This window comes from Erpetoichthys calabaricus, chromosome 9 (assembly GCF_900747795.2).
Source record: "Erpetoichthys calabaricus chromosome 9, fErpCal1.3, whole genome shotgun sequence".
Taxonomy (NCBI): Eukaryota; Metazoa; Chordata; class Cladistia; order Polypteriformes; family Polypteridae; genus Erpetoichthys; species Erpetoichthys calabaricus.
The window spans coordinates 108282465-108305462 of NC_041402.2; the positions used below are offsets into that span (position 1 = coordinate 108282465).

Consider the following 22998-nt stretch of genomic DNA (forward strand, 5'->3'; position numbering starts at 1 on the left):
GCTGAATTGTGAACAGAAAAATAAGACAATTCAGAAAACTGAAATTGGGGAAATAGAAAAGAGAACAGTGCTGTTTCAAGTAAATAAACTGTTCAACTCTTATCTATTTCTGCACATGGATGTTCATCTAGCAAAACATTTTGCACCATTTTGAACCTTCTGTCATCCTCAAGAAAAACTGATTTTTGGAAGTGACTATTTCTACATATTAAAAAGTAAGACTCAGGTTTATCATTGGTAAATGATATTGCTTCATCTGTCGGTGTGCTGCCCTCTCTGAGCTACTGCCACAAATCACCACCCTATCCGTGTTCATTTACACAGATATTATACATTACTACAATAGCTGACTGAAACAAAAGATCAATCACTATATGATGTCATTACAAATTCAGTTTAATTAGTTTTGAAATGTTTAAATATAATGTTAGCATAGTCCAGTTACCATTTCAAACTGTATTTGGATTACTAGTTTTCATCAACTCAGATATCTGACATTTGCAATTGTTGACTCAGCAAAATATTCATTTAATGGTCCATGTGCAAACTTTAGTAAAAACTTTTAGGATATTTATATTTCTCATTTTATGTAGTAAAAAACAAAAATCTTTTAGTGGTTAATAGCTGTGAACGTTCAGAATACATGTATTTGTCGCTCAACCTATGTAAGCAATCAGCATGTTTTATTCCAGTGCAATGGAAACAGGTCTGTTTTATTCCATATGAGCTGCCTGAGTGATGATTCTCTTTATATCTTCTGGCAGTAATTAAAATTTATAAAAAATGTAATGAAATGGAATAAAGATGATGTGCCTCTGTTTACTTTACACTGCAGGTATCATTCTTAACAAAGAACTAAAAATGTTGTCTCCATTCTTTTGTTAGGAATCTTCCTCGTGCCATATTCATTTCCATTCCATTGGTGACTTTTGTCTATACCTTCACCAATATTGCCTATTTTACTGCCATGACACCTGAAGAGCTCTTGTCTTCCAATGCTGTTGCTGTAGTAAGTAAACAAATGCTGACAATTTGGTAGTGACTATGTTGTCTTATATGATGCAATAAGGAATGCCCTTCCCACTCCATTCGGTTACAGCAGATGTCATAAATCAATGATGAGTTAGTATCCTCATGAATCTTATATAATTATTTCTTTTACACTATATGGCCAAAAGTATGTGGACATCTCTCTAAATGACTGAGTGTGTGTGTGTGTTTCAGCCAAAGTAATTGTTAACAGGTTCATAAAATCAAACACATAAGAATGCCATCTCTATTGACATACAATGGCTCGTACTAAAGAGCTTATTTACTTTAAACATGGCACAAGTCAGTACATGAAATTTGTGCTCTGCTAGGTCTGCCCCAGTCAACCATAAGTGGTGTTACTTTATCTAGGAACAATGATAGCTTAGCTACATAATGGTAGACCATCTAAACTCACAGAATGAGGTCTCCAAAATCTGAAGAACATAGTGTATAAAAATCGCCTATTCTCTGTTGCATCGCTCAAAACAGAGTTCTAAACAGCCTCAACAAGCAACATCAGCATAAGAGGTGTGTGTCAGGAGGTTCACGAAATAGGTTTCCATGGCCAAGCAGTTATACACAAGCCTAAGATCAATATGTGCAATGCCAAGCATCGGCTGGAGTGGTGTAAAGCCTACTACTGGACTATACAGCAGTTAAAACATTTTCTACGGAGTGATAATTCACACTTACCTATCTGGAAGTCTGATGGATGAATCTGGGTTTGATGGATGTCAGAAGAAAGCTACCCTCTGGACTGCATAGTGCCTACTGAAAATGTTAGTGGAGGATGGATAATAGTCTGGGGCTGTTTTTGAGGGTTTGGGTTAGCCCCCTTGGTTCCAGTGAAGGGTGCTATTAATGCTACAGCCTACAAGGTCATTTTAGACAATTGTTCCGTTCCAACTTTGTGGCAATAGTTTGGGAATGGTCCTTTTCTGTTCCAGTATGATTGTGCCCTTGTGCATATAGTCAATCCATAAAGGCAGGGCTTGATGAGTTTGGAGTGGAGGAACTTGAATGGACTGCATACAGCCCTGACCTGAACCCTATTGAACACTTTTGGGATAAATTTAAATGCCAAATGCAAGCCACATCTTCTCATCCAATGTCAGCACCTGACCTCACAAATGCTCTTTTGGCTGAATAGGAACAGATTCCCAAAGACACACTCCCAAAGTCTTATGGAAAGCCTTCCAGGAAGATTAAAGGCGGTTATACCTGCAAATGGGGGCTAACGTCACATTGATTTTTGAATAGGACATCCAACAAGCTCATAAAGGTGTGGTCAACAGGTATCCACAAACATTTGGCCATATGGTATGTTTTTCCCATGGTCTAATGTATAATAAAATAATAGTGCTTAAAATGCTGCCTTCAGTTCTTCCTTTTTATACATAACATCCATCACCTACCTCTTAAATAAAGTCAAAAGTAAAATTATGTAAATGAAAATTCCCAGGTATTGGCTATAATGTGCTGTATTACAGCTGAAATGTTAATAATTAGCTTTTTATTATTTTTTTAGAAAAGGTTTATGATGAATTTAGAATCCTCTGCAATTTTTTTGGATTCTTGCTAAAATCTACTTCACTTAGATGAAACAGGATATACAAAATCAAACACACTCTCTCCTCTTTCCAAGGCAATTCTTTTTACTTGTGAAATTTAGAAACCCAGTTTTCCCCATGCATTCTTAATGTATGGGCATGGCTAAACAAGAAAGAGTTCTTAATCCATCTTACAATTTTCAGAATGAAAGCCACAGCCACAATTTAACAGTGAGGATTTGGCCTTTTTTCACAGGTGTTGAATTTTGGTGTGATCCTTACAGCAACCCTTGCAGAAAAAACTGAGTACTTTTATTTTATGATGGAACTTTTTCAATACACGTTTGTTAGTTTCATTGTTGCATGTCCCAATAAAACTTTAAAGCATGTAGGATTGTATATTTCATTGTATATAACAGGAAAATTTAAATGAATATGGATTAAAATACTGTTACATTTCAAACCTACTTATGTATATTTTTGGCCAGAACTTTTCTTATATTTAATGTTATGCTGCATATAATGATATACAGTATTTATATTTAACTGTGGATTTACATACATTCCCTTTCAGTGGAGAACATAAATGTGCAACTTGGTAGTTTAGCCATTTCTCCAGCCCAGGAGGCTTCTCTTTTTCATCTTTGTTACTCTTAAATTTCTTGTCTTAATCACAAATAGTCCATATCATACAGGGAAACTGAATAGCCCGTTGTGATTTTAAGATGATGGCTATTAAAACCTTTTCCTTGTTTAATGTATTTATACCTGCATCATTTAAGTTCATACTTTCCAGCTCTGTGAAAAATAGAACTTTATACTCATTTGAACACTCTGTCAAAATGTTATCTAAATGTATATCCATGTTATTTTTATTTGCGGTGTATTTTCATTGCTTTGTGTATTCTGCTTTATATTGTGAAATGCTGTTAATAGGTATCAGTTTTAAATTTAAAATGTCTTACTTTATTGATATGTAGACTTTTGGTGAAAAATTACTTGGGGTGATGTCATGGATTATGCCTATTTCTGTGGCACTTTCAACATTTGGAGGTATTAATGGCTATCTTTTTACATCCTCAAGGTGAGTGATCTCATATTTTAGGTTTATGAATATTTTTAACAGATTTCTTTTGTTTGATCACTTCTTCATTAAACATTTTCAGACATAACCAATTAATATAGCACAAATTCATTCTCTTGCAGCAAGGATTTAATTTCTAACAGTCTGCAAGCAACATAATAGACATTTAATAAGACAGTTTCTATTTAACTGTAACTTTTATATGTGCAGGGTTACTTGAATACTGTATGACAATTTATTATAAAGACTTCTGAATCACAGTGTAAATGATGTTTAGTTCTGGATGGAACCTTTAGTAATACCTTTATAAAAATATGTGCCAAATTGAGTCAAGGTCTTCCTTGGTACAACAATTTATATTCACATTTTTATTAGGTCAGCCATAAATCATTTGTTGAACAGAAGTCATGGTATAAAATTGTGTTAATTCTTTTCTTTTAGGTTAGTGCATGCTTTTGTTTAAATATTTTAATTCTTTCAAAAATACAGGAATGAGTTTCCTTGGTGCCATCTAGGTATATATTATATTTAACATGTTTGTTGCTTTAATGTAAGTCCTTTTTTATTAAATATTTAGGTGAAGTTATACCTAATTAATCTTGTATTAAATCACCGCTTGAAAATAGAATTCTGTATTCCAGACGTAGATCCATTTGTAGGCTAATTCAAAGCCATTCTTACATGTATATTGAAAGTGTCACACCTTCCTGTTCATGGGTCAACTAAAATAGTGACACAAAATAGTTATAATCAAACAATAAACTAATGCATTTCATAATGCTTTCTTTGATCAAGCTGACTGATTTGTAACATAAGAAAATCTAAGAGAGAACTATTTGTGACATTGAAAGCATATCTGTGTGGAACCCGCACTGATTTTAACATGGTATATAAAGAAGGACTTTGATTCAAGTTCATTGTAATGCACCACACACAAAAGCTAAAGCTAATTGTAAAATCTCCTTTATATAACAAGATATTAGTAACTATCCTTTCAAAAAATATATGGAAAAAGGTAAAGAAAAAAATTAATCATGTACATGTGAGTTTACCCTATACTGTGCCCACTGACTGTTCCTGGCTTATGCCCAATGCTTGGTTGGGTAGGCTCCAGCTTCCCTATGACCCAGTTTTGCATTAGTAGGTTTAGAAGATGGATAGATAAATGGTTTATTTTTGCTATCTTCTTTAACTTGCTTTCCTAACATATTTACTTATTGACTCATTTAGGTTATGCTTTTCTGGAGCACGGGAAGGGCATATGCCAAGTTTCCTTGCTATGATCCACTTCAAGAACTGCACTCCTATACCTGCACTGCTGGTTTGTGTAAGAAACTTTATTTTTCCTTGAACCCTAATTTGGTAATAATAGGCAAGCAGCCTATTTTGTAGTCTGCTTGTGGTATTGCAGTGTTCGTAGAGATTGCAATTTTGTCCAGCTGCAGGTTGAAGACTTTGCCTTCACGCCCCAGCCTTTCACACCACGCCACCCGGGCTTTCAGCATCCATGCTATGGACATTAATTTCATTACAAGACTAGTAACACTGATTAACCCTGTAACCCTAAAATATGATGAAATTGCTGTTAATATGCCTTCCTTCAATCATGACGCAAGAATCCTGAGTTTCTGTTTATATTATTATTGTCATAGTTCTTTATAGAAACAAAAAATCAATTTATAATATATGATTCAGGATTCGATAGTTAAAAGAAAGAGGACTGGATGCATTTTTTAGATTAAGGAAACACTATACTAAATATTCATGTGGTTGCTCTAACTTATATTATACTGAATTCTACCTTTCAAAGTATTTTTACATTATTTCTGTAACCACATTTAATAAAAAGGAAAGTTCCTTTAATGCTATTAATTTATTATATTGTAAAATGAGTGATGATCAACAGACATGAAAATGAAGGTCTAAACTTTTGAGCTCTCAGTAAAAGAACAAAATTTTAAAATTGTTGGTACTGAACAATGTTTGAAATGATCCAGCTTAGTCATTGTCTGTCTTGAATTGTGTTTAATTTTGTTCAACACTGCAATTATAATTCTGATAAATGTCAAGTGGAGTTATCAAACTTCAAAACGTTTTCCTGTATTTTAATTTTAATGCATAGTTGTTCTCCCTGTGGATATTACAGTAGCAACAGAGACATATTACATAAAAATAAATATGTGTTTTGGTAAATGGCTGCGGTGGGTTGGCACCCTGCCCGGGATTGGTTCCTACCTTGTGCCCTGTGTTGGCTGGGATTGGCTCCAGCAGACCCCCGTGACCCTGTGGTCGGATTCAGTGGGTTGGAAAATGGATGGATGGATGGATGGTAAATGGTTTCAAAATTTTATCACTTGAGTGTGTAAGGTGTTTAATACTTGAAGAACCAATACTTATTAAATGATTCTATATTTTTTATGCCGTTGGTACTTTGGTGGCAGCGCTGCTGGCTCACAGTAAGGAGATCAGGTTTGCATTCCAGGTCCTTCTTGTGTGGAGTTTGCATGTTCTCCCAATGTCTGTGTGGGTTTCCTCCAGGTGCTCCAGTTTCCTCCCACAGTCCAAAGACATGCAGGTTAGGTAGATTGGTGTTGCTAAAAATTGGCCCAAGTGTGTGGTTGGTATGTTTGTGTGTGTCTACCCTGCAAAGGGTTTGCTACTGCCTTACGCCCTATGCTGGCTGGGATAGGCTCCAGCACCCCCCACAACCCTGTTTCATGACTAAGGGATTTAGACAATGAATGAACAAATGGTATCTTGGTTACCCCTAAACAATTTATTATGGTTATATATCAAATTTTTTGGGTGCCCCCATTCAGCTACAAAAAATAAGAGTGGATATTTACATTTATATGGGCTCTGCTTCAAGTAGATATGGTCCTTGCTTGATATCCTTTTGCAGTAACCAATATTCCAGATTTATTTGTCAAATATAGTCAAGACAATTAAAACATGCAGTGAAGACTAACTGTTTAAACAAGACAAAAGACAGGGACCCTAACTTTTATATATGTACTTATCAAAAAAGTGAGGCAAATCTCTTAAATTACTTCATAGATATTATCAAATATTTTTCTAAAGAAATGTAAAAATTTGTACTACTGAAAGTTGCACCCTCTGTGTGTTACTTCCATAGACTGACTTTCATTTATTTTGGAATTCAGATTTTAAACTTAACTTTAAAATTGTTTTGTTTGGGTGGATGCAATAATTACAAATCTGATAAACAGAGGTATAATTTATATCTTATTATAAATAATATTAACATTATTTGGGTCAATCAAACTGCCTGCTCAAGGTCCATCTCTTCCTATAGTATATTCTGCTGTCTTTGGCCACTTTGAGCCTCCATCATTGTCTCCATTTAGTGCAATGCCTGCATCCTGTGAATTGCCCCCTGGGCAATGTCCCCTCTCAATTACTTGGAAGTTTTTTGATTCCATCAGACCAAGTGTTGTTACCTTAATAAATGCTAGCTTGATTTCTGATTGTGTTCCTGCTGCCTTGAAACATGGTGTGGTGCAACCACTTATTTAAAAAGAAAATCAGGACCCTGTTATTTGCTAAATTTAAGGCCAATTTTTAAGATGCCCTTTTTATCTAAATTATTGGAAAAAATTGTCCTTATTCAATTACAAACATTTCAGGACGAAAGTATTCTGGAAAAATTCCAATCTGGATTCAGGTCTTGTTACAGCACTAAAACAGTCTTATTAAAAGGTTTACAATGACCTCCTCCTAACTACTGACACTGGAAATTATGCCATTCTTATACTGCTAGATCTTGCCTCAGCTTCTGATACTGTGGATCATGTGATTCTTATATCCTGCCTTGAACGGTATGTACAGTTGAAGTCAGAAGTTTACGTATACTTTATAACTCCTCCACAGATTTTATATTAAGAAATTATAAATTTGTCATATAGTTTAAGATATCTACTTTGTGCAGGGCAAAACAATTTTTTCCCCAACAATGTTCACAGTGTATTTCACTTTTTATTGACTATATCGCAATTCTAGTGGATTACAAGTGTACATACAGTTAGATAATACTGGGTAGCATTGGCTTTAAATTGTTTAACATGAGCCATATGTTTTGGGTAGCCTTCCACAAATGTCTTATAATAAGTTGCTAGAATTTTGGTCAATTTCTCTAGATAGAACTAGTGTAAGAGGGACACGTTCATACCTGAACCTGATCATCAATGCCCTGGGCTGGATGTTGGTGAAGGGAGGTTTATGTTTCTTGTAAAAGAGAAGATTTGAAACTTGCATTAACTCAGTGCTATGTAATAGTAGTGCATTTTTTTCCCTTCAGATGTAGTGCAAGTCTTTACCTATCTTCTGTCTTTTCATTAATTGGCTCAATAGAGTCTAAATCTGAAAACAGAAAAAAAAAATTACCTAAGGAAAAGTTAAAAAATGAAACAAAAGAACATGCACAAAAAACATGCACAAAACAAATTACACTGTCAAAAGTGCATTTCTGTACCTTCTAATTTTTTCTTGGGTTCTTGGCCATCATTTAGAAAGGCGTTTACTTGCTCAGTCCAATGTGAGTATTTCCTCTAGTGACTTCAAAAAGAAGTATTCATTTTATAATGGCAAACATTTTGATTTTTTGTCTTTAATTTACAACATAGCTAAGCTATACTACCACATTACCACAGAACTGAAGGAAAGAAAGCAACATTAATAACACCACTTTGGTCTGTTCTGTGGTGTGAGATTTAAATAAAAAAAATACATTTTGCTCTTAAAACTTGGGTTTTGGTTGCTGCTAAGGAACCGTGTGGGAATTTTTAAAGCTTTTTTCCCTTTAGAAGGGTTTTTTTTGCTTTTTTTTCACCCGCACAAGAGCAAAAGTAGCTGGGTGTTTGGAGGTGCGCTTGGAAAAGTTACTTGTGCCTGTTTTTGTTTTTGTTCTTGTTATCTATATTGGAATTAGCATCGAGGATGTAGGGTAGAAAGCAGCAGTAACGATATCGGCATTTGTAAGCAAATAACCGCATCGTCGTAACAGCGATTCCTTAGTTTAAAGGAAAAGGAAAAGAAAAAAAGGCCGCGGCTGACTTCAAAGCAGTAAAAGGCTCAGCAGTGAGCAGGTAAGCAGCCAGCGTTAAGGCGCCGAGCAGGCACAAGCGGCTGTAGGAGCAAACAAGGTAGTAAAGTTTTATTTATTTTGTTTACTTTAGATTAAACAGTCCTTAGCGGTCCAGAGGTAGAACAGTAAGTGGTCGACAGCGTAAGGGTTCATTAATACGGGGGAATACAAACAGTGGGAGCGCAAAGGTAGGAGAAGAGACAGAGAAAAGTAAAGTTAACCTCATAGAAAGACAAATAGCAGGCACCTGAGAGGGAGAACAGTACAGGAGCTTAAGGGGAAAAGGTGTAAAATATCTGTAGCAGATCGTAGTTATACCATTTAAGTCCTGTGTTGGCTGGGATTGGCTCCAGCAGACCCCCGTGACCCTGTGTTCGGATTCAGCGGGTTGGAAAATGGATGGATGGATGGAAGTTAAGGAGCAGCCGAAAGAAGGAGAAATTGAATTAAAAAAAAAAAAAAAACTTAAGGCAGTTTACTAATCCCAAATCAAATTTTAATAATGAGGCCCGTGCAATGCAAGTCCTGTTGGATGTTGGACTTTTTAGATGATGGTTTGGAAGAGCCAGTTGTCTATGAGGGCTATATCTGCAAGAGATGTCAGCTGATCCAGCACCTCGAGTTCAGGGTCGCTGAACTGGAGGAGTTGGCTGACCTGCATTGTAATAGAGAATTGGCGGACTTGTCCCAGGTGTCCTTTAGAGAGATAGTGTGCACCCCCAAGGTGGCACGGGAGGAGATTCCAGACCAGACAGGTAGAAACAGGTGGGTCACGCTCACAAGGCGCAAGGCCAAGGGTGCACACTGTCCGGGGGCATCAACCCCAGAATTAGAAGTGGCAAACCGTTATCATGTCCTTGTGGAGCTGGACGGTGTCTCTGATAATTCTGAGGTGGTAGGCAGGGATGAGGAGCCCCAATGGGCCACCTCAAAACCAGTTCCCAAAAAGAGAGAGGTAGTGATAGTTGGGGACTCAATCATTAGGGGGATTGAAGCACAGGTGTGCTCCAGAGAGAGACAGTGTCGCACGGTGTGTTGCCTTCCGGGAGCACAGGTGGGGGACCTCCCTGGAAGGGTGGATAAGCTCTTGGCCAGAGCGGGTGTGGATCCAGTTGTCATTGTCCATGTTGGAACAAATGACATACATAAGGGTAGTCTGTCAGTTCTGCGATCCAAATTCAAAGAGTTAGGTGCTAAGCTGAGGAGCAGAACTGACAAGGTAGTCTTCTCCGAAGTTCTGCCTGTGCCACGTGCCAGTGCCATGTAAGATTGAGGAGATTGGAAGGCTTAACGCGTGGCTCAAATCTTGGTGCAAGGTAGAAGGGTATAGGTTTATGGGGCATTGGGACTCCTTTTGGAACAGATGGGACCTGTTCCGCCGTGACGGGTTACATCTGAACTGGAGGGGCACCAATGTATTGGGGAGGCGTATGTGTAGGCTAGTCGAGGATTGTTTAAACTAGGGAATGGGGGGGCAGGGAGTTTAGGACAGGCCAGGTTTAGATCTATACATGGAAGAACAAACAATGGTGTAGAAACAAGAATGCATAGTAATGTAAATTCTAAGCAAACATTTAAATGTAGAAGGAGTAATACATTAAAAATAGCTTGCCTTAATGCTAGAAGTATCAAAAATAAGGTAAGTGAGTTGGAGTTATATGTAGCAGACCATAATTATGATATTATAGCAATAACGGAAACCTGGCTAAATAACAAAGATGGGGATGAGTGTAACATAGAGGGATACACATTTTTTAGGAAAGATAGACAGAACAGAAAAGGGGGTGGGGTTGCTGTTTATGCCAAGCAGGATTTAAATGTAAGTCTTCTTCAGTTGGATGATGAGCCCCATCATAGTGAGGACATGTGGCTTCGCCTGGAAAATATTAGGGAAAGAGATCTTATTTTAGGAGTGTGTTATAGACCACCCAATTCAGACAGTAATTTCAACACACATCTTTTTAGTAATATCAAAAAGGCAAGTTTACAGGGAGATATTATAGTCATGGGGGACTTTAATTATCCAAATATTAACTGGGATAACCTTACAGATGGCGCAGTACAAGAGCAGGAGTTTTTAGAAGTAATCAATGACTGTTTTTTAACACAGCATGTTAAAGCACCAACACGGGGTGAAGCCTGTCTGGATTTAGTATTTTGTAATAATCAGGATAGAATTGAGGGTGTAGAGGTGATTGAACCACTAGGGTCAAGTGACCATAATGGAATACAATTCTCAGTATTTTGTAAGAGTGCAGATGCAAAGGCTAAAATTGTTAAGTTGAACTTTGGTAGGGCTAATTTTGAGCAGATGCGACAAAGTCTAAGTAGGATACACTGGGATAAGCTTTTAAGTGTGGAGACAGTCGAGGAGCAGTGGAACAGGTTTAAAAATGTTTTACATGTAATGCAGGACAGATACATACCTAAATTTGGAATTAATAGGAAACTAAAAAAAACTCCACGGTGGATTAATAAAGATTTAAAAAAGAGGTTGCAAAGGAAAAAACTGCTTTATAAGGCATATAAGACTAATGACTGCAAAGTGAATTGTAGAGCGTATGAGAACATGAGGGCAACCATTAAGAAGGATATCAGGAAGGCTAAAAGACAGTTGGAGAGGAATATAGCAGATAAGGTGAAAGAAGGCCCTAAGAGATTCTTTCAGTATTTTAGTAGTAAAAGAACAGTCAAGGAGGAGGTCAAGTGCATCAGGAATAGTAAAGGGGAATTAAAAGATACAGACAGTGAAATAGCGGATACCTTAAACTTACATTTTTCTGAGGTGTTTACAAGTGAGCAAGTGGATAACCTCCCAGAGGTAAACGCGACTACTAAGGAGGTACTGAGGGATTTGGAAATTGTAGAGGGAGAAGTACTGCTCAGATTAAATAAGCTGAAATCGAACAAATCACCAGGACCAGATAATATTTATCCTCGTGTTCTTAAGGAGGCTAGTGAGTACATATATAAACCCTTGATGCATATTTTTAGGAAGTCACTGCGCACTGGAGAGATTCCGAAGGACTGGAAAATGGCAAATATCATCCCATTATATAAAAAGGGTGACAGGGCAGATCCAAGCAACTATAGGCCAGTAAGCTTAACATGCATCACAGGAAAATTAATGGAAGGAATTATTAAGGGTAAGATCGAGCAACACCTGGCAAGGACAGGAGATATTCTAAGCAGTCAGCATGGGTTCAGAAGAGGGAGGTCGTGTTTTACTAACATGCTGGAATTCTATGAGGAGGCAACAAAAGGATACGATCAAAGTGGAGCTTATGATATTATTTATCTGGACTTTCAGAAAGCATTTGATAAGGTGCCACATGAGAGGTTGGGCATCAAATTAAAAGAGGTGGGAGTTCAGGGTGATGTTTGCAGATGGGTGCAGAATTGGCTCAGACAAAGGAAGCAGAGGGTGATGGTGCGAGGAACCTCATCAGAACTGGCCGATGTTAACAGTGGTGTTCCACAGGGGTCAGTGCTAGGGCCGCTGCTATTTTTAATATATATAAATGATTTAGATAGGACTATAAGTAACAAGCTGGTTAAGTCTGCAGATGATACCAAGATAGGTGGATTAGCAGATAATTTGGAATCCGTTATATCATTACAGAAGGACTTGGATAGCATACAGGCTTGGGCAGATTTGTGGCAGATGAAATTTAATGTCAGTAAATGTATTACACATTGGAAGTAAAAATGTTAGGTTTGGATACACAATGGGCGGTCGGAAAATCGAGAGTACACCTTATGAGAAGGATTTAGGAGTCATAGTGGACTCTAAGCTATCGACTTCCCGACAGTGTTCAGAAGCCATTAAGAAGGCTAACAGAATGTTAGGATATATAGCACGATGTGTGGAGTACAAGTCCAAGGAGGTTATGCTCAACCTTTATAATGCACTGGTGAGGCCTCATCTTGAGTATTGTGTGCAGTTTTGGTCTCCAGGCTACAAAAAGGACATAGCAGCGCTAGAAAAGGTCCAGAGAAGAGCGACTAGGCTGATTCCAGGGCTACAGGGGTTGAATTATGAGGAAAGATTAAAAGAGCGGAGCCTTTACAGTTTAAGCAAAAGAAGATTAAGAGGTGACATGATTGAAGTGTTTAAAATTATGAAGGGTATTAGTGCAGTGGATCGAGACTTATTTTAAAATGAGTTCATCAAGAACACGGGGACATAGGACACATTAGGAAGTTTTTCTTTACACAAAGAACGGTAGAAACTTGGAATAAGCTACCAAGTAGTGTGGTAGACAGTAAGACGTTAGGGTCTTTCAAAACTCGACTTGATGTTTTCTTGGAAGAAATAAGTGGATAGTACTGGCGAGCTTTGTTGGGCTGAATGGCCTGTTCTCGTCTAGAGTGTTCTAATGTTCCTCAAAGCTGGCATGTTATTCCAAAGAGGATTAAGCATAATCTAGTTGTTAAAAGGAGTTTAATGTTACAAAAATATTTATGCAAACCATTACAAACATGCATTTAAAATATGTGGATTTTGAAAGGTAGGAGTTTCTGAAACGTCAAAACCACTAGTGACAACATCTATCCATCCATCCATTATCCAATCCACTATATCCTAACTACAGGGTCTCGGGGGTCTGCTGGAGCCAATCCCAGCCAACACAGGGCGTAAGGCAGGAAACAAACCCCGGGCACTGTGCCAGCCCACCGCAGGGCACACACACTAGGGACAATTTAGGATCGCCAATGCACCTAACCTGCATGTCTTTGGACTGTGGGAGGAAATCGGAGCACCCGGAGGAAACCCACACAGACACAGGGAGAACATTAGTGACAGCATGCTAAAAGTAAAAAAAATAATAAAAAATAAACATATCTCAACATAAATACCCAACACATATAGTAAAAGGTGCCAAAAATGGGAACCCATAACCAGATATAATTCTCCCTCCAGAAATGCTACAATGAAAGAAAAGCATACTAAAGTTGAGACATACCTCGTTAAAATCAAAGGGGGCCTCAAGGACAGCATACAGCACATTCTATAGAGAAACCATCCATCCAGCCATCCATTTTCCAACCCGCTGAATCCGAACACAGGGTCACGGGGGTCTGCTGGAGCCAATCCCAGCCAACACAGGGCACAAGGCAGGAAACAATCCTGGGCAGGGTGCCAACCCACCGCAGGACACACACAAACACACCCACACACCAAGCACACACTAGGGCCAATTTAGAATCGCCAATCCACCTAACCTGCATGTCTTTGGACTGTGGGAGGAAACCGGAGCGCCCGGAGGAAACCCACGCAGACACGGGGAGAACATGCAAACTCCACGCAGGGAGGACCCGGGAATCGAACCCAGGTCCCCAGATCTCCCAACTGCGAGGCAGCAGCGCTACCCACTGCGCCACCGTGCCGCCCATAGAGAAACCACAAAATGGCAATTTGAAAACCTGGACACAACATTAAACACAGACATACACAAAAATATAGTTAAATTATGAAATGATCATACATCAACATGAAAATTCCACAGTCAAGGGTATTCATCTGACTTGCAAGGCCCTAATAAAAGGAATAAAAAAATCAATCAAAGAAAAACATTAAATACTGATATACAGTAAACTGTCGACAGTGACATTTAAGGAAAAGCAACAATGTAAATGGCCACTTGTGACACACCCTGTGTTGAATCTGTGGTAAAACCCGCCAAACAATGGAAAATGCAGGATTGGGTCAGCTTTTAGAACTTTTTCTAATTCAAAAATCTAACAATCGGTATTGTCTGCAAGTCAAGTAAGCTAGTGTAACTTTTTTAAGAATACACACATGCATACACTACTGGCATAATTACCTGCATACTTAAAAACATGGTGTTCATGTCTTTGAAGGTGAGACAGCATGATGTTCTAGTCTCCCTGTTTTTTGCAAAGAGGGCACTTGTAGTCATCTTGACATTTAATCAATGATTATACAGTGGAACCTCGGTTTACGAACGTCTCGGTATACGTACAACTCGGTTTACGACCAAAAAGTTCGCCAAACTTTTGCCTCGGTTCACGACCAAACACTCGGTTTACGAACAAGCCAGGTTCCCTTTCGGTTTGTTGATGTTCATTCTCTCCCTGTGCATTTCCTGTGCAGCGAGCGAGAGAGAGCACGCGCACACGCACACGCACACGCACACACACACACACACACACAGAGAGGCAGCGCAAGAGACAGAGGGCTGTACACACACACACACACACACACACACAGGAACACGCGCGAGAGAGGCGTGTGCGCACACACACAGGAGCGCTCTAGACAGACACACTGTGAGCTGCAAAGCTGATCGCACCCCCAGAGAATACAGACGCCCCTGGGAAAACCCCTAAGAAACATGGACAGACTACCTTCACATTCCTCCTTTCCCTTCTTGCCGGCTCTGTCGCGTAATATGCCTCTCGTGCAGTGCTCCGCCTTCTTAAAAAGCCTGCACGGGCTTCTTTCAGTTTGTTAAATTGGTTGCTTGCTTCTCCTTCTTTCTCTCTCAGACAATCTGTGCTCCTGGCGGAGCTGTCATCTCTGACTTGTCATGGAGCACGTTTAAACTGTTGAAAAGAGACAAATGTTTGTTTGCAGTGCTTTGAATAAAGTTCCTTTTTTTCTACAACCTCCTGTGTCTCTGTGCAAATCTGTGACCCAAGCGTGACAATACACACAGGCGCTCCAGGCTCGCAAAAGAGAGACGCACGCACACACAGGCGGGGGAGAGAGAGAGGCGCGCGCTAGAGAGACACACACAGGTGCTCCAGGCTCGCAAAAGAGAGACGCACGCACACACACACACACACACACACACACACACACAGGCTGGGGGGGGGGGGGGGGGTAGGAGAGAGACGCGCGCACACACACAGGAGCGCTCCAGGCTCGCAAAAGAGAGACGCACGCACACACACACAGAGCGATTGAGGGACGCATAAGTTAGAGAAGGCTTGTTTTTGTTTTCAGTTATGTTTCCGGTGATCGGTTCGTAGCCTGCATTGTTGCAGTGTTACTTTTCTTGGTGGTTTATTAAATTACGGATTTTTCAAATGTTCCTTTTTTCCCCTGTGCTTAAAACTCATTAAAAAAAGTGTTTTTAGCGAGAGCGGTTCCTAGCACTATAGCGCGAACTATTGCAGTGTTAGTTTTCTCTGTTGTTAAAGGTTTTCTCAGTGTTATTCAATGTTTTTACATTTAGTTTACCATTACGCTGTGCATTCTATGGTATAATTAACTATATTTGTGCTTAAAAACTGAAAAAATGTATATATTTACATACAGTTTCTACGGTCTGGAACGGATTAATTGTATTTACATACAATCCTATGGAAGAAATTGCTTCGGTTCACGACCAACTCGGTTTACGACCAGAGTTGTGGAACGAATTATGGTCGTAAACCGAGGTTCCACTGTATTCTCTGCGTATATGGAGAAATGTGGCTGTGGAAATCAAGACAAAAATAGCATGCAATATTAATTTTGCAGAAAGCACTATCTCGCTTTTATTCTATAGTGAACTCTGCAACTACCGAAAAATCAAGTTAAATAACTTATCTAACAAATGTTACTGTCGATGACAACATAAATACCTTTCATATTGTGCACCAATTGCAGATACGCTACACTGACATTACATAAATAAATTAAAAAGTTAATATACCTGAAATAAGACAAAGATATTAAAATACTACAAGAAGGGAAAAAGAATTGATTACAACGATATGTGTAAAAATAGGACATCTAGCCAATGTCAGTAATGACGATAAATACAAAACACTTGGTTTCTTAGCGTTCGTTATATTTAATCGTACATCTCATTAGTTGTGTTTAATGGCTGTAAAGTTTCTTTAAATACTGTATACTGAGCTTTTTATTATGCGAGTCCATAATGATTCTATTGTGCCACTGTTTCATTTTCGGCTGCTTTTCTTTTTCGAATTGGAAAAAAAATTACAGCTGCTCGTCTCCTCCTGTTTCTAAAGACTGTTGTAAGCCGTGGTGTGAAAGGCTGAGTCTTCAACCTGTAGCTGAACCCATATCAGCGACTGTGCAATTTTTAAATAAATAGTTTGGATGGATGGATAAATAGTAAAGTGGTGCGGTTAGGCTCGGGCTTATGGCTGCGGCACTCAACTCCGTAGTCTCCGGTAGTTCAGAGGGGGCAGCGACTTGATTATCTCTTGTGTGGCCGTGCAGTCGGACCAGCTGTTCCTCAGCGTGTCGGTAGGCTGTAGAAAAGGGAGGCCGAGCGCCATTCTTCAACCCGCATGAGTTTTAGGTTACAGGGATAGTAGTAGTAGTAGTAACAGTAAAGCAGGAGCCAGCCAGCATGAGAGTCCCAGGAGAAGAGCGTGGGGTTGCTGTTCAAGAGGGTAACTGAGAATCGCCCCTGCTGAACGATCTGGGGAGCAGGAGTGACCGGCTGCTCAAAGGAGGGCTCCGACGGAAGCCTGAGGAATGGCAGCGGGAGAAAAGGGAGCGAATCTCGCTGTGGTGCCTCACGGACGCCAGCGCACTAGCGGCGAAGACCCGAGCCTAGTTAAAGGGATGGCTGTACTTTCAGAATGACATTGCATTGGTAAGCAGGGTAGACGTCAGTTTTTAGAAAGTAGTGATGTACAATGAACAAACTAAAGTTATTTTGTACTTGTCTTGGGCTCTGAACGAACGTACTAGTTCAATGACGTTAAAGAACTCGTCTCTGCGAGGCATGCGTGGTGCATGTAGTATTCCGCGGCATAGACGTATACAGATAGACGCCGCATTCACTGTGTTGCCAGGTCGACACGATACATCAGCGCGTACGCTATATTGTGAGTGGCAAACGTGCCATTTAAACTAATACAGTTCAGGTAAACGTGGAAAACGGTTTTTCTGATGAAAAAACAATAACGTTTAAAACAGTATCGTTTACATACAACAGATTTTGACGAATCGTTTAAATGCAATCATTTATATCCATTTATACTCTAATAATCGCAATTATTAAATAATAATGATGATTATTATTATTAAATAATTCCTCCCATATAAGTTACATTTCTCTGACTGCCCTCTTCCATCTCCGAAACATTTCTAGACTTTGTCCTGTTCTTATGCAACGCAGTACTGAAGTATTGGTTAATGCCCAAGTCACCTCACGTGTAGATTACTGTAATGCTATTCTATCTGGCATCCCACAAAAACTTATCCATCGCTTACAACTTCTTCAAAATTCTGCTGTCAGGATAATAACCTGCTGTTCTAAATCCACTGAACATATTACACCTATTCTCTCTCAACTTCACTGGCTCTCTGTTAACTACAGAAAACAATACAAAATACCGCTCTTAACATTTAAAGCTCTCCACAACCTCACTGATCACCTACAGACTTACACTCCTCTCGCTCACTCAGATCCTCATCTGCAGCTCTACTTTCTGTACCGCACATCAAACTCTGTTCTATGGGAGCTCGAGCGTCTCCCATAGTGCTCCTCAACTCTGGAATTCTCTTCCCTCTCATATACGTACGTCAGCTCAATTCAATAACACATTTTAAAACGACCCTCAAAACTTATCTTTTCAAACTGGCATACCAATTGTGAATTTTGCACTGTTACTGCCAGTTATCTTTGTCTTTCTTTTAACAGTCAAATGATACACTCAATGACAAAAATAAACAATTTTATTGTATGCAAATTGGCTGAATAATTTCTGAAAACATTTTACTCATTCCTCTCCCGATCTCCCTCTCTCTCACACACGCACACACACACAATGTGGTTACTTAAATATATACAGGATAGGATCTAAAATCCATGAAACAGAACTGTCTTACATAGCTTTTTCTGTCTGTTGCCACTCTGTAATTTGAGAGTATTCAGTCTCGCAATTTGGTGCAGCCTTAGTTTGTGGAAGACAGACACAACTAAAGACAGGAGCATTAAATGATGGTTGTCAATTTCAAACTGTATTTCCTCAATGTGCTCCTTGAGAAAAAACACATCATCTGAACCAGTCTCAGCCCGAACAAACTGATTGATCAAAGATACACTGACAGCTTGCCCTAATGTCGACTGTCGGATAACACGCTCACCTACTTTGACCACCTTGACTGTACCCTCTGAAGGAATCAGTAAACCTCCTTTGTTTTTTAATGTGAGCAAGTGGTAGCTTTGATCATATGATGCCGGTACAGCATCTGTTACCAAACTAGCACGGCACACATCACAGGACAGCTTCCTCAAAATCCCGTCTAAGGGCTACCTCCCACTGCTTCCTGAGGTGGATTTCTTTGGGAAATTTTCAAAGTTTGAGAAATGTTAACAGCTAACAACAATCTACATAGTTAGTGACTAAATACATTTAGCCAAAACGTTGTTTGGGGGCTCACTTGAGCACATAAATGCATAGCTTTCCTAGCTTAGCCTGGCGTAGCTAAAGTTAAGATTATAAAACAGGATTTTCTAATGACCAAATATAACCAAAACAATTGTTCAGCTTTACCTATGAAATGTAATCCCAGTGATCTGGTTTGGAGCGTACAGCGGTTTGTACAATCCCAAGCAGCACATGCATGAGGCATCTTTATCCATTACTTCACTCCACAGCAGTGCCACTTGCAATATGGCGGCGACGTTGACATACGATGCTGCTGGTCATGAGGCGTCTAGTAATTCTATGTCTATGTTCCGCGGGAGCCCGTAGCTTTTAACTTCACTTAAATGGTTGCTGTCTTCGGGAAATAGCCTATCAGTAAACTTTCAGCAAAACGGTCATGATGACAAGTAGCCAATGACTGACTTGGTAGATGACACCAAGCACCTCCCATTGATCGGTTTATTTTAATTGAGTGACAGTGACTGTGTGAACTGCAGACGAGACTCACAGTACATTGAATCACAGTTGAATTCATTGATGATTTACGTAAGGCAGATTGCATCAGAAAGGATGGAATATAAAACAAGGAATTTGTTTGAGATTAATCCAAAACAGAAAATCATTTTATTTACTCATATTTCAATGTTCTCACACTTTAATCGTGATATGTGCACTATATTAAGGTTGTATTCGTATGATTTTTTTATCTTTGAAATTTTATTTATCAAAATTCAATAAAGTTATTATTATTACTGTTATGTGTGAATTAATTATTTTGTTGCTTGGTTTTTTATGTTGTTTGGTGGTTTAAGTTGTTACACTTATGATACTATTCTAGATTTTAAACTAAAATATAGCTTATCGTTTTTGAAGTGAATGAATCAGTGATTCAAATCATTTTGGTGAACTGAAATAAATTATTCAAATCACTGAAAGTAATCGTTTTGCACATCACTACAGAAAGCTGTTCTGGGGCTCCTTTTTTGTTTTAAAACGGGGTAGACCGATTTCTGCTGTGACTTTTAATCTCGTTTTTATTGGGTGTATTAAACTTTTAACTTCCATGTGCAAATTATTGTGTTTACTTGTAGCAATGCCATTTTTTTACACCTTGCTTTGTTTTTGGAATAAAACCTGCTAGGCACTTGCACCTACCTGTAGCAGACTGTGTGTTCTCCTGCCCGGGCTCATCCTCCGTCTATGACTGTCTACAGTTCCATGTTCAAAATGCCAAGAACAACCCGTACCATCTCGCTGCTGCTTACCTTTGTAAATGTATATGACCTATGCCAAACCAGAATATTTTATTATGTTGCGTTATCAAACCAAATTATGTTGTGTTTTTTTTCTCAAAATGTCTGTTGACAAGGAGCTAGAATTGTTTCTACAGGAATTCAAGTATTGTAAGGCAGCTGTGCTGCCCAGTGCTCCTTTGTGCTGTGAAGTGATTGAAAGAGAGTAAAAACAAGCATATTGGAAAAACAGGAGTCCCTGCTACTCCACTGGGCTTTCCTATACTTGCTCTTATTCTGGCTGGTACAAATGGTGTCTTCTCACTGTCTCTTTCATCACTCTTCACTCTCTATTATCTTTCACTTCATTCCAGTCTTCAAACAATTTACTTCCAAGATCTAGACTCATTGTAAAACTGGAAAGAAGCAAATGTTTGAATCCATCCATCCATCCATCCATCCATTTTCCAACCCGCTGAATCCGAACACAGGGTCACGGGGGTCTACTGGAGCCAATCCCAGCCAACACAGGGCACAAGGCAGGAACCAATCCCGGGCAGGGTGCCAACCCACCGCAGGACACACACAAACACACCCACACACCAAGCACATACTAGGGCCAATTTAGAATCGCCAATCCACCTAACCTGCATGTCTTTGGACTGTGGGAGGAAACCGGAGCGCCCAGAGGAAACCCACGCAGACACGGGGAGAACATGCAAACTCCACGCAGGGAGGACCCGGGAAGCGAACCCAGGTCCCCAGGTCTCCCAACTGCGAGGCAGCAGTGCTACCCACTGCGCCACCATGTTTGAATCCAATAATTATTTTTAGATGGAGCTTAGAATCTCTTCCTGTGTCACGTGTGGCCCTCTACTGTTATAAAGCCAGCTGGGCTGAACGTGCCTGTGAGTATTGCTTACTATGCCAAATTACCAAGTCAGATATGTTCACTGCTTGTATGTATAATTTGACCCTGTCTCAGTAGTGGTCTGTCTGTTGCCATGTACAGTATCTGCTTGGAGAGTTTTCAACACTCAATGGCATCTCTCTCTCTCTCTCCCTCTCTTTGTATAAGCGTCAGGTACAGTTAAGATAGAGTCTTTGTTTTTTCTATCAGTCTTAATGAATATAAGTTGCTATCCTCTTACTTTCTGGGGAGATCTTTTTGGTTCCTTTCTAGGGGAATGTGTTTTGGAATATGTACTTCCAGTGCATCAATAACAGTGCTGAGGTATACTGGCTTCTCAGGTTGCCCCTACCTACCCTGTTGCTGTGTCTTTCTGTCTCTGTCTTGTCTGTCACACTCGTCATGGGTTTTCATTTCAGTACCAATATAGCAGCTATCTATAACTTTTGTTGGCTTTATATATTTTCTTCCTGCAAGGATACACTAACATCAGGAGCAAACATTGTCTAGTACGTTTATTATCTGTAAAGTCACGCAATTTATATAAACAACAAATTAAAAAAAAAAATCTTAAATTTGCAATTTTGACAGCGTAGGTGACTCTCATAGTGTCCCAATACCCAAAAATGAGACAAAGTGATCAAAGAATTAAAATAGTGACTGTGTTTTTTTTTTTTGTACAAAGAATTAACAGAAGGGTGGGATAAATAAAAGGCAGAAAGAAAATACCTAAGTAATAGAGAGAATGAGTCCTGCTGCCTTACTGTTTTATATCCTTGTCTGCTTAGTGAGGTGGTTTGTCTTCTTACCCACTTGTAAAAGAAATACACAACCATTAAATAATACTCCTTTTGTGTTATATAGCTGTGTTTCCTCGGGTGCCTACAGCCATGGGTACGTTTCATCTCCCAGAACATAACCAAGGTGGTCATAACTGAGGTGGACTAGGGCAAATGCTGACACATAAGTCTGGTGCAAAGTGATTTTACTCCAAATAGTACACTCTGTGTCTAAAGTGTAGTGCAAAAACATATTCAATAAACAATCTATAAAGAGTGCTTGTGAGGAAGTTAAAAATCAATCGATAGATACAGCCAACAAATAGTTAAAATCAAGGGTAACAGATTGTCCACTTTCATTTCATTCCACAGTGTTCTCTTTCTGTTCTCCCTTCCTTTCTTGCCCTGCTCATCTGACAGGCATGTTTCAGCAGGGCTGAGACACTGGCTGACATGGTCCACAAATACACTCTTGTCCTATCCATCCATGTTGGTAATGACTGCATTGTTCAGAGCCTTACTCCTTTGTCCTGCCACCTTCTTCTGGTCTAGCAGTATCCCTGGAGCATTCCATCATTCCTTCTCCACAAAAAAAAAATCAGCATTAGTTAATCCACTACTGGAACGCCTCAGCTTGCACTCCTCCATGTGGCTTCCCCAGCTTCTTGCCTCCTTCATCCAGCACTGGCTCCAACCTGATTCTGCTCTGTTTTCTTGCACTGTCCCCTTGATTTCTTCTCCTTCCCATCTGACCTACTCAGACCTTTTTATAACCATGTGAGTACAGGAGCACTGAACAATCCGCAGGGTCTAAATAAGACATGTTTGTGTTGACTGCATTTTTGCACATAAAAAGCAATTAGCCAATTCCCCCATTAATTTCTTCGTAGTGTCATGGCTTTCCACCCACACATCTACACTAACGAGGTCTGAGGTGCA

At 39.4% G+C, this 22998-nt stretch overlaps 1 protein-coding gene across 1 annotated transcript in view; it reads left to right on the forward strand.

Annotated features, from left to right (window-relative positions):
• slc7a10a (solute carrier family 7 member 10a) overlaps positions 1–22998 on the forward strand; it is a 272071-nt gene that overhangs the window by 199777 nt on the left and 49296 nt on the right. Inside the window, exons 6-8 of the mRNA XM_028810060.2 lie at positions 886–1009; positions 3563–3666; positions 4897–4993. Coding sequence (XP_028665893.1) covers positions 886–1009; positions 3563–3666; positions 4897–4993 — 325 coding nt within the window. The remainder of the gene's footprint in view (positions 1–885; positions 1010–3562; positions 3667–4896; positions 4994–22998) is intronic.